Genomic DNA, 14,550 nt, shown 5'->3' with positions numbered 1-14,550 from the left:
ATCAAAAGGCTAATAAGACCTTAGGGGGTAAACCTAAGGCTCATTCCACCAGAGGCAAAGCTGCCACGACTGCTTTGCTGCGTAATGTTCAGATTGCAGAAATCTGCAAGGCGGCCACTTGGAAGTCGGTCCATACCTTTGCTGCGCATTATTGTCTGGACTCTGATGCCAGGGCTGATGCTCCAGGTTGGGCAGGCTTCGCTGCGAAATCTGTTCGCGCAGTAGTGGTATCTTCTCCACAGCCTTTTTTGTGTGGGGATGGGCTTGCCATTCTATTCACTAGATTATGACTATACACAGAGATCCCCTACTACAGAAGGAGTAGTTTCTTTTCTGTAACTCCAGTTTTGTAGTAGGGGTATCTCTGTGATAGTCATAAGCGCCCGCCCTCCTCCCCGGTGGAGAGATGATTATTCATGTGAGGAATGCTACAGGTCTGGCGAGCTACGCCTTCAAAAAGAGTTACAACAAACAAATGATGGACGGAATGCTGACAATGCAGACATTCTCCCCCAGTCAAGAGATCTGGGTTAAATCCATTGTTCTTTTGCCCACTACACCACCCCAGTTTAGACATGACCATATGCAAATCAGTCTTGACCCTGTGCCTCATGGGAACAGTCCAGCCCAAACTGCCAAGCCATGTCTTCCCTGGACCGGAATCAAGCATCCTAGGACCGGTTTCTGGCTATCAGCCGTCATCGGCCAGGATAGCTTGACTCCAGTGGCGTAGTGAGCACGGGTCCCACGTCTGGGAATACCCATCCCACTTAGGGCGAAAAGCGTTACAACAAACAAATGATGGACGGAATGCTGACAATGCAGACCTTCTCCCCCAGTCAAGAGATCTGGGTTAAATCCATCGTTCTTTTCAAAAAGAGCCAGGCATACTGACAACCCCAGAAGGAAAGGACTTTACGAACACAAAATCACTTGAAAAGTAACAAATAACCCTTGAAAAGGGAGAGCTCGATGCTCCAGGGTCCTGCTAGCAGGAGCTGGGAAAAAAGAACTGGAAGTAAAAGGGACCTGCTGTGCATTCTGGGATACTGGGAAAGTTCTGGAAAGTTCTCTTAAAGGCACAGTATCCTGTTCTGAGCCACATAATGGCAGCCTATGGGGCTTGTCTGTCCGTTCCTTCCTCTCTATCATTCCAGAGGCTTTTGCTGGTAGAGGCAGGGGTTTTTCCCTTGTGGAGAAAAGCTGGGCAGGCAGTGCTGTTTGTGGATGTTGGTGGAATTCTAGTTGAAGTACTGGACAGTGTAGCCTGTGGGTATAGGCTGCATTATCTGTCTTTAAATTAAATTCTCTCTTAAAGGTGGATGCAGGTCTGCATGATTTGACACCTTAAGAGATTATTTTTTTTTATTGCTCCGGGGTCCCCGCACATGGGCGGGACTATTCACTAGATTATGACTATCACAGAGATACCCCTACTACAGAACTGGAGTTACAGAAAAGAAACTACTCCTTCCTAAACAAATTCATGAAGACGCAAAAATTCAAGATGACATCACTACAAGAAGTGCTACCCCAACTACGAGGCGGAGACTTCATGTCCACCGTGGATCTCAGACACCTGCCTGCACATCCCAACGAACAGACGACACAAAAACCTGTTCAGGTTCAACATCAACCAGGATCATGATCAGTTTACAACCCTGGCATTCGGTCTAAAGTCCGCCCCAAGGGTTTAAACAAAATGCCTTGCAGCAGTAGCAGCGTACCTACGAAGGGAAGGGATTCATGTGTATCCTTACCTAGACGACTGGCTAATCAAAGCAAGCACTCACGACAAGTGTGAGGAGCACGCAGAACGGGTGACAAGAACACTAACAAACCTGGGGTTCTCGATACACTGGGGGGGGAAGTCATCGATGGAACCAGAACAGGTGAAGATCTTCCTGGGGGCGAAGATCAACACCATTGATGGAACGGTCATGCCCAGCGACAGAAGAACAGTAGCCCTGCTGAACGAGACGCGTCTCTACCAGAAAGGGCGAGTTCTGACCGTGAGAACAGTGAGCAAGATCATGGGGATGATGGCGTCATGCATCCACCTAGTCCCCAATGTACGGCTTCACACGAGACCATTCCAAGAATGGCTGCAACAGCAATGGTCACAAGCAAGCGGGAGTTGGGAGGATCTAGTGGTTGTTACGCACGCAGTGCAGGAGGAGATAGCATGGTGGAACAGGGAGAACATAACTACAGGAAAGACCTTGATACCACCAAACCCAACTGTGACTATCACCACGGACGCATCACAAATAGGATGGGGAGCACACATGAACAAGCTCAGAGTGAGGGGTCTGTGGACTCCGGCAGATGCGGTCAGACACATCAATTACCTGGAATTGAAGACTGTCCTGCTAGCCCTGAAGGCCTTCCAGAAGCAGCTATACAACCAGAAAGTGTTGATACAGACGGACAATACTACTACCATGTTCTATATCAACAAGCAGGGAGGGACACAATCGTTCCCCCTTTCCACTCTGGCACAGGAGATTTGGAGATGGGCCATCCCACTCAAGATAGACCTGCTGGCCATACACCTACCAGGGAAGGACAATGTGGAGGCAGACTGGCTCAGCAGACAGACATCGGCATCCCACGAGTGGGAGCTCAATGGACAGGAAACGCAGAGGCTATTCCAAAAGTGGGGCAACACCGACAATAGACCTGTTTGCAACACGCCTGAATGCAAAATGCCAAAACTTCGCATCCAGACAACCAGAAAAGCAATCCCAAGGGAATGACCTATGGATAAGTTGGTCAAAGACATTTTCCTACGCTTTTCCACCGATACCGCTGTTACACAGGGTGCTCGACAAGTGCAGGACCAGCAACATGACACTGATCCTAGTGGCACCACAGTGGGCAAGACAGACATGGTTCTCTCAAATAGTGGAAATGGCACAAGGCACTCCTCACAAATTCACAAGAAGAAAGGACCTGCTCTCCATGCAGAACGGAGAGGTCCTGCATCCAGAGCCAGAGAGCCTCAGCCTGGCGGCATGGCTCCTGAAGACTTAGAGTTTGCGCACCTTAACCTACCTCCAAGCACTATGCGAGTGCTGCGGGAGGCAAGGAGACCTACAACACGCAAATGCTATGGGGAGAAATGGAAAAGGTTCACAATATGGTGCAGCAGAAATAAACTACAGAATAAAATGACAAGAGTCAACGGTGCTTAGATACCTCACACACCTACTAAAAAGTAATCTATGCTCATCCTCCCTAAGGGTACACCTAGCGGCAATCGTAGCTTACACACGAGGGGAGAGAGGAGGAAGTCTCTTTATGTCACAGGTAGTAAAGAGGTTCCTGGAAGTGGCGAAAAGAATTGCGCCACCAAAGAGGATGCTGCCGCCGGCATGGAACCTGAACGTGGTCCTAACCGAATTTAGGAAGGCGCCGTTCAGGGATGTGGAATTCCTATAGCCCGACGCCCGGGACATATTGTTTGAGGTCATGGACAACAAGTTTTATTGTGCATTTTGTCCTTGGGACAAGTAGGCCCAACCTCCTGCAGGACAAACCCTTTGGCTGTCCGTTTGCAGTACCACAATATGGATTGGGGAAGGGCACTGTCTGCAGTTGAGGTAATGTGTGTGTCTGTCTTTGTGTTCATTCTGTTCAAACTTGTATTTATGGTTCATTAATGCAAAGCCTTTATTATTAGGGTGTGCACTAAAAGTAAATGTTGTAAGCTCGGCCTGCACTACTGACGGTGATTCCAGTATAAATGTGTACACACATTTTCAAAGTTTAATAATATGAGGCTATGTATAATGCTCCCAGAATGCTCTCATTATATGCAAATATTTGCAGATGCTTGAAAGCAAGAGTGATGATTCTTTGCTTCCCAAAATAAAAGGTTCACAAAAAACATGAAAGCTGGAAAAAAACATTTTGCCAACTACTGTAAAATGTTAGGTACCATATCTTTGCAGCATCATTTAGTAACCTGTTGATGTATGCTTGTATTTCCCCAAAATATCCATAACGGAAAATCAGTGTAACCAGTATAAATAAGATTATGGGATACAAAAATAAACAAGCATTGCCAAGGCCAGGAGGTCTGAAATTGGTGGTCAGCCTTTTGGTTTTGTCAAAGCGTGACATGTTTATGCATGGTTTTTGTAAAATCTTATTGGTGTGGGAGCTGCTGGGTCCTCGCCATTCTAACAAGCATTGGCAAAAGCAAAAATAGATTTGGTCTCAAAAAGCACACTTTGCCACAGCCGTTCCGGGCACTGAACAAAACTACTTTGTGTGCCAATATCCTTCTTGTAAAAGAGCAGAATACTGTTACTCTCAGTGAAGCCAGCTGATAGACCGAGAGAGAGAGCGAGAGACAGAATTTTCTTAAACACAAAAGGTCATGATCAACGCCAAGGCTCATTTGAGGCCCAATTATTAAAGGAAGTCTCAAAAGTGCACTAATGGTATATATACTTGCATTAAGTGCATATATACAGTTTCTGTGAATTCACAAGAATTTACAGAAGTAGGCCTAGAAATAGTACTCCTAGAAAATATTTGTGAACTGCATTTTAGCATGAGCATATGTGCATGTGTAGATTTGCTCATGTGAAAATCTGAATGTTTTAAGTTCACTTTTCCTTCAACCACTTTTTTCCCAGTCCTGGAAAAAGTTTTATGTCTGCCACTGTCAGGAGTTGGTGAAAACCCTTAAAACATGCAAGTTAGAAGGTTTGCATGGACTCCAAAGAGCATTTAGACCCTTGACTATTGCTTACCACTACCTTCAGCCCCAGCATGTAGACCTGCAGAAACGTAGCAACATAAGGGAATTGCTAGTATTCAAACCCTACTATGGTACGAGCCCTGGCATAATTGGAGAGGCTATATCAGAACTGTTATATAATGAGTTTGCTGCCGTAATTTGTTGCCGCACTACATGGGACAAGTGGATTTTGTTACAGGACAAGTAGATTTATGAAGCAACCTGCCCCATGGACAAGTAGATATTTTATTAAATTCCACACCCCTGGCCGTTTGAGTCCATCCACAAGGCCACGCTGCAAATGCTGACAATGAAAACAGCCTTCCTGGTAGCGATAACCTCGCTGCGCAGAGTGAGCGAGCTGCAAGCACTGACACTGCTAGAGCCCTACATCCAGATACACAAGGATAGGGTGGTTCTAAGAACAGACCCACACTTCATGCCTAAGGTGGTGTCGGCATTCCATATGAACCAGACAATTCAGATACCGAGTTTCTTTCAAAACCCCACAACAAGCGCAGAAAGGGCACTGCACACTCTAGACGCTAGAAGGGCAGTGATGCACTACATTGAGAGGACCAAAGAGCACAGGAAGACCAAGCAGTTCTTTGTCTCCTTTGCAACTAGTTTCCTGGGTAGACCGGTGACAAAAGCCACCATTGCACGATGGATCGCACTGACAATACAATTCTGCCACAAACAGGCAGGGCAGGAGCTATCGGATGGGCCACGAGCCCACTCCACAAGGAAGAAGGGAGCAACTATTGCCTTTCTGGCAAATACGCCCATTCAAGACATATGCCTGGCGGCAACATGGGCTTCAGTGCACACGTTCACTAAGCACTATTGCGTGGACATACAGATGAACAAGGAAGCACAAGTAGGACAGAAGGTGCTTCAACATGTATTCAACAGCCAACACTCCTCTACCACCCAGCCGCCACAAAGATAACAAACCGCTACAAAGTCTATGCACAGCATAGTGAATCCAGAAAGATTCACGCTGCAAAACGAATAGTTTCTTACTTGTCGGTGTAGTTTTGCAGCTTGAAGATCTTTCTTGATTCACTAGCGAACCCACCCACCTCCGCCAGGAAGATGAGGCTGGAGAAAGAGGTGGAAGGACAAGGAAGAACAGAATAATTGAAATGCTAAAGGAAATTTGAAAAGGAAAATTAATAGAACGCCTAGGGTTTAAAAAAAAAAAAAAAACGAGAGGAAAAAAGAACCCGAAGATGGCGCCCCAAAGGTGGGACTTCCGCAGGAAGCACAACGACGTCACGAGAGGTGCACCAAATGGTGGGACGTCGACGCCCACCTGGGCTACAAAAAAAAAAAAAAGACTACGAATCCGGACCCAACCACCAGATCGCGGAATAATGCACAGCATAGTGAATCCAGAAAGATCTTCAAGCTGCAAAACTACACCGACAGGTAAGAAACTATTCGTTACTTAAAATGAGGCAGTGTTCGGAGCAGTGGAAGGCCCTTTGCAAAGATTGACTGGCAATCTTGTAGTTGCTTACGGCTGTATTTGGGTGAAATGAAATATTTCCCTTGACAGTGTTACCATGAGTTAAAATGACAAAAGAATGAAGTGTAATGCCAACCACAAAATGTGCCACATAATTAACCTTTTTTTTTTTTTGTTGCATTATTTAGTCAACCCTGCAGCATAATGTGGTCCTCTCCTACTGAATTATTCCAGCGGCTCTGCTTAAAGCTTCATGGCGGCAAAGATTTATTATTTTTGAGATGTAATGTAGGGGTGTTAGCTGAGATTTGGAATTGTGGAGGCACTTACAAAAATGTCTGCATTAGATACATTTTTATTAATTATTACTAAAGTATAAAAGCAGCAGCCTAGTTTAGACTATTTGAATATGCAAGTCAATATTTTAAAATAGTGTTTAGAGTGCTTTCTGCTACAGGCTGTGACCTCATAGCACTATAAACAGGGCCACTGGAATTATGTGGCAGGAGAAGGCCAAAATATGCAACAAGCAGAGGTGAATAATGCTTCATAATCTTGCCTATTTTGTGATGGCAAAATAATGCAATAATGCTATTTTTCAACTTGTTAAGTGTCCTGGCATATATTTCCCCTCATTAGTACTACTTTAACACTCCCATATAGCAATAAGCAACAGAAAGGTGACCAGTCAACCTTTAGAAAGGGCTTTCCGCTGCAAGGTAACGTGTTTCTGCTTCCATTTGAGCTCGAAATGAGGATTTTTTTAAAGTCTGCAAATCATGCAGCAGATGATGGAATATGTGGCAAATGCAGGAAATCCATAACTATTCTCAAAATGCTAACACACATACACACACATCCACAGTGATGGTAGTTGCAAACTGAGGTTTCATAACCTAAAAGAGTGCTTTTATCACCAGTTTAACTTGCATTTATTTTTCAATTCTTCTGTTATTGCATTATTTTATACACACTTAAAAGACTGTGAGAACACAAAAGACTTGACTTTTCTTTTTTTTTTAGAAGCTTCTTTGATCCTGCCAGCACACTCTCTGACACCCGACCCCATCCCACTCTGCTAACAGTTGTCACTTTCACTTCAGGGCCTGGGTGTAAATGAAGAAGGCCTGGAAATGCAGCAAATAAAGATCGCTGCACTTCCAGGCCATCTTCATTTACATGTACTTTCAGAGGCATTAGCACCCCCCTGGGAACCCATCCAAGCCCTCCCAGGGGGGTGCCCCCCACAGTTTGAAGACCTGAGTTAGACTGTGGTAAGAATCAAGAGCCAATTCCCTACAAAAGTTATTATATAAGGCCACCGGGAGACCATTCGGGGACTTGCGCATTTTTAATTGGGCTATCTCTAATATAACCTAGTCTATCCCTATGGGGGCATCTAGAGCCTCTTGGTGTTTTGTTGGGCTTGTGACCTTGCCTCCCCCAAGTAGCTCTGGATGTTGGGAACAGGGCATTCTTGAGTCAGAGGGCGGTGTAGTAAGCTCTAAACCCCTCCGTTATCTGTGTATCACCAGTAACTAAGGTGCCATCCTCTTCTTTCAGGCTGTTTATCGAAGTGGATTGTCTTTTATCCATGAGTTTATTTGATAATAACCTGCCACACTGGTTGCCCCCAACATAGAAAGTGTGCTTAAGGCATAGACGGGCATATTCTGCATTATCTAAGTCGATTTCTGCTAGTTATTTTCTAGTTGCTTCTAACTACCTTCATATTCTATGCACCCCTATGCGATGATGAATACTTTCTAGTTCTCTTACTTGCTGTTTGAGTTGAGCGCGTTTTTCATGTCTTATCTTGTCTCCTGCCGATATGACAGTAAACTCTCCCCTATCTCCTATCCTAGGGAGAGATGATGCCATAACTGCTGAGTGATCTGACAGGGCCCATGGTTCTATCCCTATTGTTGCTAGGATGTCTTGTACCAGCCAGGTCCCCAGGAGATAGTCCAATCTGGCATAAGATTTATGTGCATGGGAGAAAAGGGTGTAGTTTCTCGTGTCTGGATGCTTAACCTCAATAAATCATGCAATCCCAGTTCCTGTAACCATCTTGCCCGTTTGAGTGATATTGCCCCTGTGCCCCCCCTGTCGCTACCGAACGAGCCAGCTCGCTGTGCATCACCAGATTCAAATTTCCCCCAAGGATCACCCCTTGGTCTTTCATGTACATAATTCAGATTCAAATTTCCCCCAAGGATCACCCCTTGGTCTTTCATGTACATAATATCTGCTATTGCGCCTGGCACAGATGTTTCCTGTCCCTTGTTTGGGGCATTGATTGAACCCACAACCAGTTCCTGTGTTCATACATGCACCTGATACCCCAAAAGACGGCCCTTAAATTCTGGTATTTTCACTCCTACTTTCCCTGTAAATGTACACGCGAAGAGTATAGCCACCCCTGCAGCCTTACATGTCAGAGAGGAGAAATCTTGTTGGGGGAATGCCCTGGTTCTCAACCTATGCCAATCTCTGTAGAGGGAGTCGTTTCTTGAAGTAGGCAGATGTTTGCCTGTGACTTTTCTAGGTAGGAGGTAATGGCCCTTCTCTCCACTGGGTTTTTGAGCCCTTTCACTTTGTTACCACTTTCAGCCGTCCCGCCATAAGAGACATTGAATGGACATGCTACGTCGTTCTCTCCTCCCTCTCCTGCCCCTCTTCTTCTCCCCTGGCCCCTCCCAGCATGAGGTCCCATTGACCCTACATGTAGTGTTGTCAACAACTAAAGACCAGCTAAGCACCCTGAAATATTCCCCACAAAAAACAAACAGTAAGTGTCCCCGGAATGCGGGAAGGGCCAACAGCTCGGACCACAGTCCAGTGGAAAAATGTAGTCAGGAGACCTGACAATCGCCCTCTGATTTCGGCCTCTTCCCCATCGCCAACCGCTCCCCCCCATCAACCTTGTGCCATCAGGCGGGACCCTGTGAACCTGAGCGTTCAGAGCGTTTTTTTCTCTCCACTGCTCTGTTTGGCCTGGACACTCCTCGCTCAGGAGCCACTCTCCTCGATCGCAAAAACCCATTTGCTCGCCACTTTCGCCTTTCTGTACCAACCTTTTCCTCATTTCAGGTGTCAGTCTGCAGCAATGTGCATGCCTTCTTAGGGAAATGTAGATGATGAAGTCAGTCCTGTCAGCGAAAAGTCAGCCGGAAGGGGTGGCCCCAGGAGTATGGCATCTTCTGATCTCTCAAGAAGGCGGTAACCAGCTAAAACTCCCTCCTCTTGAGTGTGGAGGCTGCCAGGTCCCGAAACAGCTGTACCTGGTTACCCCAAAAGGACACTTGAGGGGCTGCCCTGGCTTCTCTTAAGATTCTCTTCTTTAGAGGGAAGCTGTGTACAGTCTGCTGGCTGTGCTTGCCCTGGACCGACACACCCTACTCTGTTTCCAGTCTAGACGGTTCTCGTCTGCTGGGGTGTCCCCTAATATCTGGGCAAACAGTCTGTGACCTAGTTCGCCACATCTCCTTTTTCCGCGTCACATGGGACTCCTCAAATCCGGATATTATGTGTCAAGCGTTTTTTGAGATTCTCTGTGTTGGCCTGTAAGTCTAGATGTTGCTCATTGAGTCGAATGGTTTCCTGCTGCAGTTGTTCGATCTTGGTCTTGGGCAGTCCCTTAGGTTTCAAGGGTGTCCACTTGATCTCTGATCTCATTCACATCCTTTCTGATTGCATGCATCTCGTCTGAGAGGTCTTTTTTGAGCTGTTGTAAGTCCTCCCTCAAGGAGGAGAACAGCGATTCCAAGTAGGGTTGAGTTACTGATGTCTCTGCATCTGTGCCCCCGGCTCAACACTGACAATATAAGGTGGCAATATCTATTCATGGTTCCCTCCGGCACTCCACTCTGTAATTTCGCCGCCTATGTCAGTGCTTATAAGAGTGTCGGTCGGCCTCCGGTTGGAGAGACAGCGTTCCACGTCCTACTTGGTCGCCATCTTGGCCACGCCCCAATTTGCATCTTTTAAACTACACTGGTACAGGGACATGCACGGATATGGTGATGCCAACATTTGTTGGGCGAGGTTATAATTCCACTGGTTAACATATTTTACTTTCCCCCAACTTAGTACATTTTATTATACAGTATGGTGCGGCGTGGAGCCAATTTAGGGACTACAATTCTTTGTGTCTGGCTTTTAATCGTGATTTGATAAACATGAGACTCGAATGGCAGGGCTGGGAGAGATCTTTGTCAGTACACCAGGGGTGACGATTGAAATGGTCCTCGGTAGTACCCCTTAACCTTATGTTCAACCTAGATTCAATCTGCGGGCTTGATATTGGTAGATTCCTCTACCGCAGAGGGAATTCTTGCCTTTCACAAAATTTGTGAGTTTATTAGAGGGTATATCTCTTTAGGTAAGAATAAACCTGTGTTCCTGGTAGCTGTCTCTAGGTGGTTTGTTCCCTAGCTCACCATTACCTGCTTGTTGCCCTGAAAAAGATTCCCGCAACAATTTGGAGGTGTCATTGTGTAGGAATTAGTATAAATCTGTGGTGGCTATGAGGAAAAAGAATATTCATCAGGATGCATGGGAGCAACTCCTTCAGGTTGATGTCCTGAAGAACAGTGCCTGCTGCTTGGAAATTGTAAAGTAACTCTATTTTGTTGGAGTTGTCACATCTCACCTGAAGAATGGTTCAAGCACTTCAAGGGAATTTATGGGCTCAATGGGGCCAATGAGTCGGGACATGACTAGGAGTTGCCAGCAAGTCCATGTCATTTGGTCTTCTAGGTAGAAGTCAAGCCAGCCATTGACTGCATGTTCAACAATAAAGTGCCTGGCCCATATGGGGTTGATGCAGATTTTTTTAAAAACTGATGTAGATAAATGGGCTAGACATTTGACCAAAGGTCTGAATGCAGCTGTGACGGCTGGCATCCCACAATCAATGGCCAAGTCAATAATTGTGCTGACATTTATTCAAGAAAGGGGCTAGAAATGATCTGAGTTATCAACCAATTTCTTTAATGCTCTTCGCAGTTAAGAGTCTGGGACAAGCATTCTTTCAAGGTTGTCTATATGGCTGGAGGAAAATCAGGTTGAGTTACCTGCTAAATGGTTTTAGAGCAGGCTGAAATACCCTGCATCAATAGCTAAATGTATAGATCGTCATTGATAAATATACTATTGCTTAACAGGGTCTTTTATTTATGGACTTCTCATTGGCCTTTGATATGGTTAATAGGAATAAACTGGTCAATTTTCTCAAAACGGCCTAGATAAAGAGTACATTTTTTTTTGACGTGGACTCTGACCTGGAGGCTAGTATTAGGGCTTTATGCTGGCACATGCCCTATTTACCCTTTATATAAATGACCTGGGAGAGAAACTTTGCTCAGGCTGCCCAGATACAACATTCCAGCTCTTTTCACCCAGACGATGTGGTCCTACTCTCCAGAACCGCTGTCTGCCTTCAAAGGATGCCAAATGCCTTTGTTACATTTATGAATGGGCTGAATTTATGTCTTAGTTTTAAAAAGTCACTTATAATGGTGGTGGGATGGGAAGCCAAAGGACGGAGAGCTTATGACCTTGTAGGGGAAGACCACGGTTGGCGCTCTCTCCTTATTTAGGGGTTCTTTTCGGTAAGACGGGCCAGTTTAAAAACAAAAAAATGTTGGGTCAAGTCAGTGGCCTCTGATTTTTGCAAATAGTTTAGGGGCAAAACCAATTAAGTCTCTCGTTCTAAATCTATCAATCTTAATGCATCTCTTTGGCTTCCTATGAGAGCATTATTTGGGGCCATAAAAAGATACCGTGTCTAGCAAACCATTGAGGATAAATTCTTGAGACGTCTCCTGGCAGTGTCCTAATCCACAGCTTCTTATGTGATACATTAAGAACTAGGGATAGGTTACATCTGGATTTACTGGCAATACTGCTTCTGTTAAGCTTCAAATCAGGATTTGACCATATTGAAATCCATCTTAACAGGATTTGTTTGAGGGATAGTATGCTACAGGATAAGGCTAACTCCATTCCATGGGTAAAATATTTGAGCTCTATTTGCCAAGATATGGGGCACCCTGATTTGTGCTTTCATCCTGAGAACATCAGTAAAGGGGATTTATTGTGGGCGGGAAAAAAAATTGTACCAGGGAGTGCACAGAATTAACAAAAACTGGTTATAATTTCCATCTTCGGGCATTATAGGAAGGTGCCACTTTTTCCATGATTACCTGTAACTTTTTGCCAGATCACACTGCCTCTGAAAACTACTTACAACTGTACTTACCAGTAACCCAATTTTCTTCCATAGGATATCATTGACTGTTTTTCTGTGAAATTTCTTCTAAGTGTCAATTTCTGCAATCTTTAAATATTCTTTAAAAATCGTATAATATCTGAAAACGTAATTACCTCTTTTGGATAACGGTCCCAGTATTGAGTCTAGGCACCCAGTACTGGATTACAAAAGTAACGAGAACATACTATACCTGTAACTTGAATTTTCCGCCATAGGGAATCATTGACTGTTTTCTTTGAAATATTTTCGAAGTGTCAACTTTTAAAATGGCAAAATATTGTCTAAAAATCATCACAGTAATTAAGTTGACTTTTATCACTTGATTCCAAGTACTGAACCAGGACCGAATCTAGGATCCAGTCCTGGAATTCCAAAAGTAATCTGTGGCAAATAACAAACTTCCATTGAACTCAATGCATTATTGTTTAAAATAATGTTGCCTATTGCAACCACTTTTAACTGTTTACAAAAGTCAATTGCATATTGCAAACGTATTTATATAAAGCATCTCATTCTGAGAAAGTATATTTTAAATCAAATTGTTGGTTCTAAAATAAAACAAGCATATATTTTTTTTTTTATATATAAACCATTGGCCTAGAGTTCAGTTATTGAGTGTGTGAGACCATTTGCTGACTGAGTGTGTACAACAAATGCTTTACACTGTCTTCTGATACTGCCTTACTGCTCGACCAAGCTACCACTTTAGAGAGTAAGGTTATATCTAACTTTAGCCTCTGCCAAGCCTCTGGGGACTGTGGACTCTACACCCTGTACCTATTTGGGAACAGTATATACAGAGCCACTTTCTCACACCACTATCAAGCCCTTCCAGAAAATCCTGAATGGCAAAGGGATTCTGGCGTAAAATCCTTCATGATATGGCTAGCTTTAAATTGAACTGTGACCCCGAAGGTCATCCTGACTGGGTTTAAAGTAGTGGTGTGCTACATTTGTATATATTTATTTTGCATAACTCTGCACAGTTTTTGAAAAAATGCGTCCTTGCACAATATGAACTGCATTTGTTGCTATATTTTTGTGCGAAATGAGCCTTCATGTTAGTTTTGGATGCAAATACACGTCACATTGAAAAATGGAACTAGAAACAAACCCCAACCAGCAGCCACTTAATTTTTGGTTCGCATTGTTCCCATTTGTTTGTGCTACCCTTTTGCTTCAGAGGCATGTAGTTACTCAATGTGGTGTAAGTTTAGGTATGTCCCTTAACCAGCGTAATGCTAAATTTCACAAGATCACACCTTTTGAATTGGTAATTTCATCCGTGCATTGTCTGAAGTTGCGATGTTGCTATTCCTTCTCATGTGGTCCATCCCCTTATTCTCTTTTTTTTTTATTTTTGTAAAGGTTCCTGGGATTTCAAACCCAGGTAGGTGCTAGTGGAAAGCTTTGTGTCGCATTTGTTGCAGGAGGCAGATATTGCAGCTATGCTGCAAAACCGGCCCCTGGTAACAACAATGGCCCTTCTGGGGGGGGGGGGGGGGGGGGGGAACGCCCACTGCCGGATATAGGCAGTCCGGCCCAGATAATGTATTACTTAAAACGTTTCTTTGGGGAGCAGGTTTGTCTGTGTGGTAAAGGTACATATAGTATGTTTCAGACAAGCTAGTCCCACTCTCCAGCTCCCAAAATAATTCAATTAGCTGATTGTACTCTCCATTACTGGCTTGTTCATGATTATTTGCTCCTATGCTAATTAAATGTGTCCATTCATCCATAGGGAGCACAACACATGGGAGCCAGAGAAGAATTTGGACTGCCCAGAGCTTATATCTGAGTTTATGAAAACCTACAAGAAGCCGAAAGCAAGTGAGAATAAACCAAAGGAGAAAACCGAAGGCACAAAGAGGAAAGCCACCACTCTGGGAAACGAGGACATAAAGGCCAAAAAGAAACGCGAGGTTTGGAAGACAAATTTGTTGTATTTGCTCTAAGTATGTACTCACTGACAAATTGCGAAATGTCGCCGGTTATGGTAACACACACCATAACTCTTGATGCCCGCTATGCTTAGCTACCCATTAT

General features: G+C 44.5%; 1 protein-coding gene across 4 annotated transcripts in view; it reads left to right on the top strand.

Moving 5' to 3' along the window:
- Window positions 1-14,550, top strand: part of CBX5 (chromobox 5) — a 229,513-nt gene that overhangs the window by 183,449 nt on the left and 31,514 nt on the right. For all 4 annotated transcript variants that reach the window (XM_085654745.1, XM_085654746.1, XM_085654747.1 and 1 more), the window contains one exon: window positions 14,246-14,426. In XM_085654745.1, coding sequence (XP_085510871.1) covers window positions 14,246-14,426 — 181 coding nt within the window. The remainder of the gene's footprint in view (window positions 1-14,245; window positions 14,427-14,550) is intronic.

This window comes from Triturus cristatus, chromosome 4_1 (genome assembly GCF_964204655.1).
Source record: "Triturus cristatus chromosome 4_1, aTriCri1.1, whole genome shotgun sequence".
NCBI lineage: Eukaryota > Metazoa > Chordata > Amphibia > Caudata > Salamandridae > Triturus > Triturus cristatus.
Note: the sequence above shows the minus strand (reverse complement) of the source record. Positions and strands in the feature narration are given on the sequence as shown.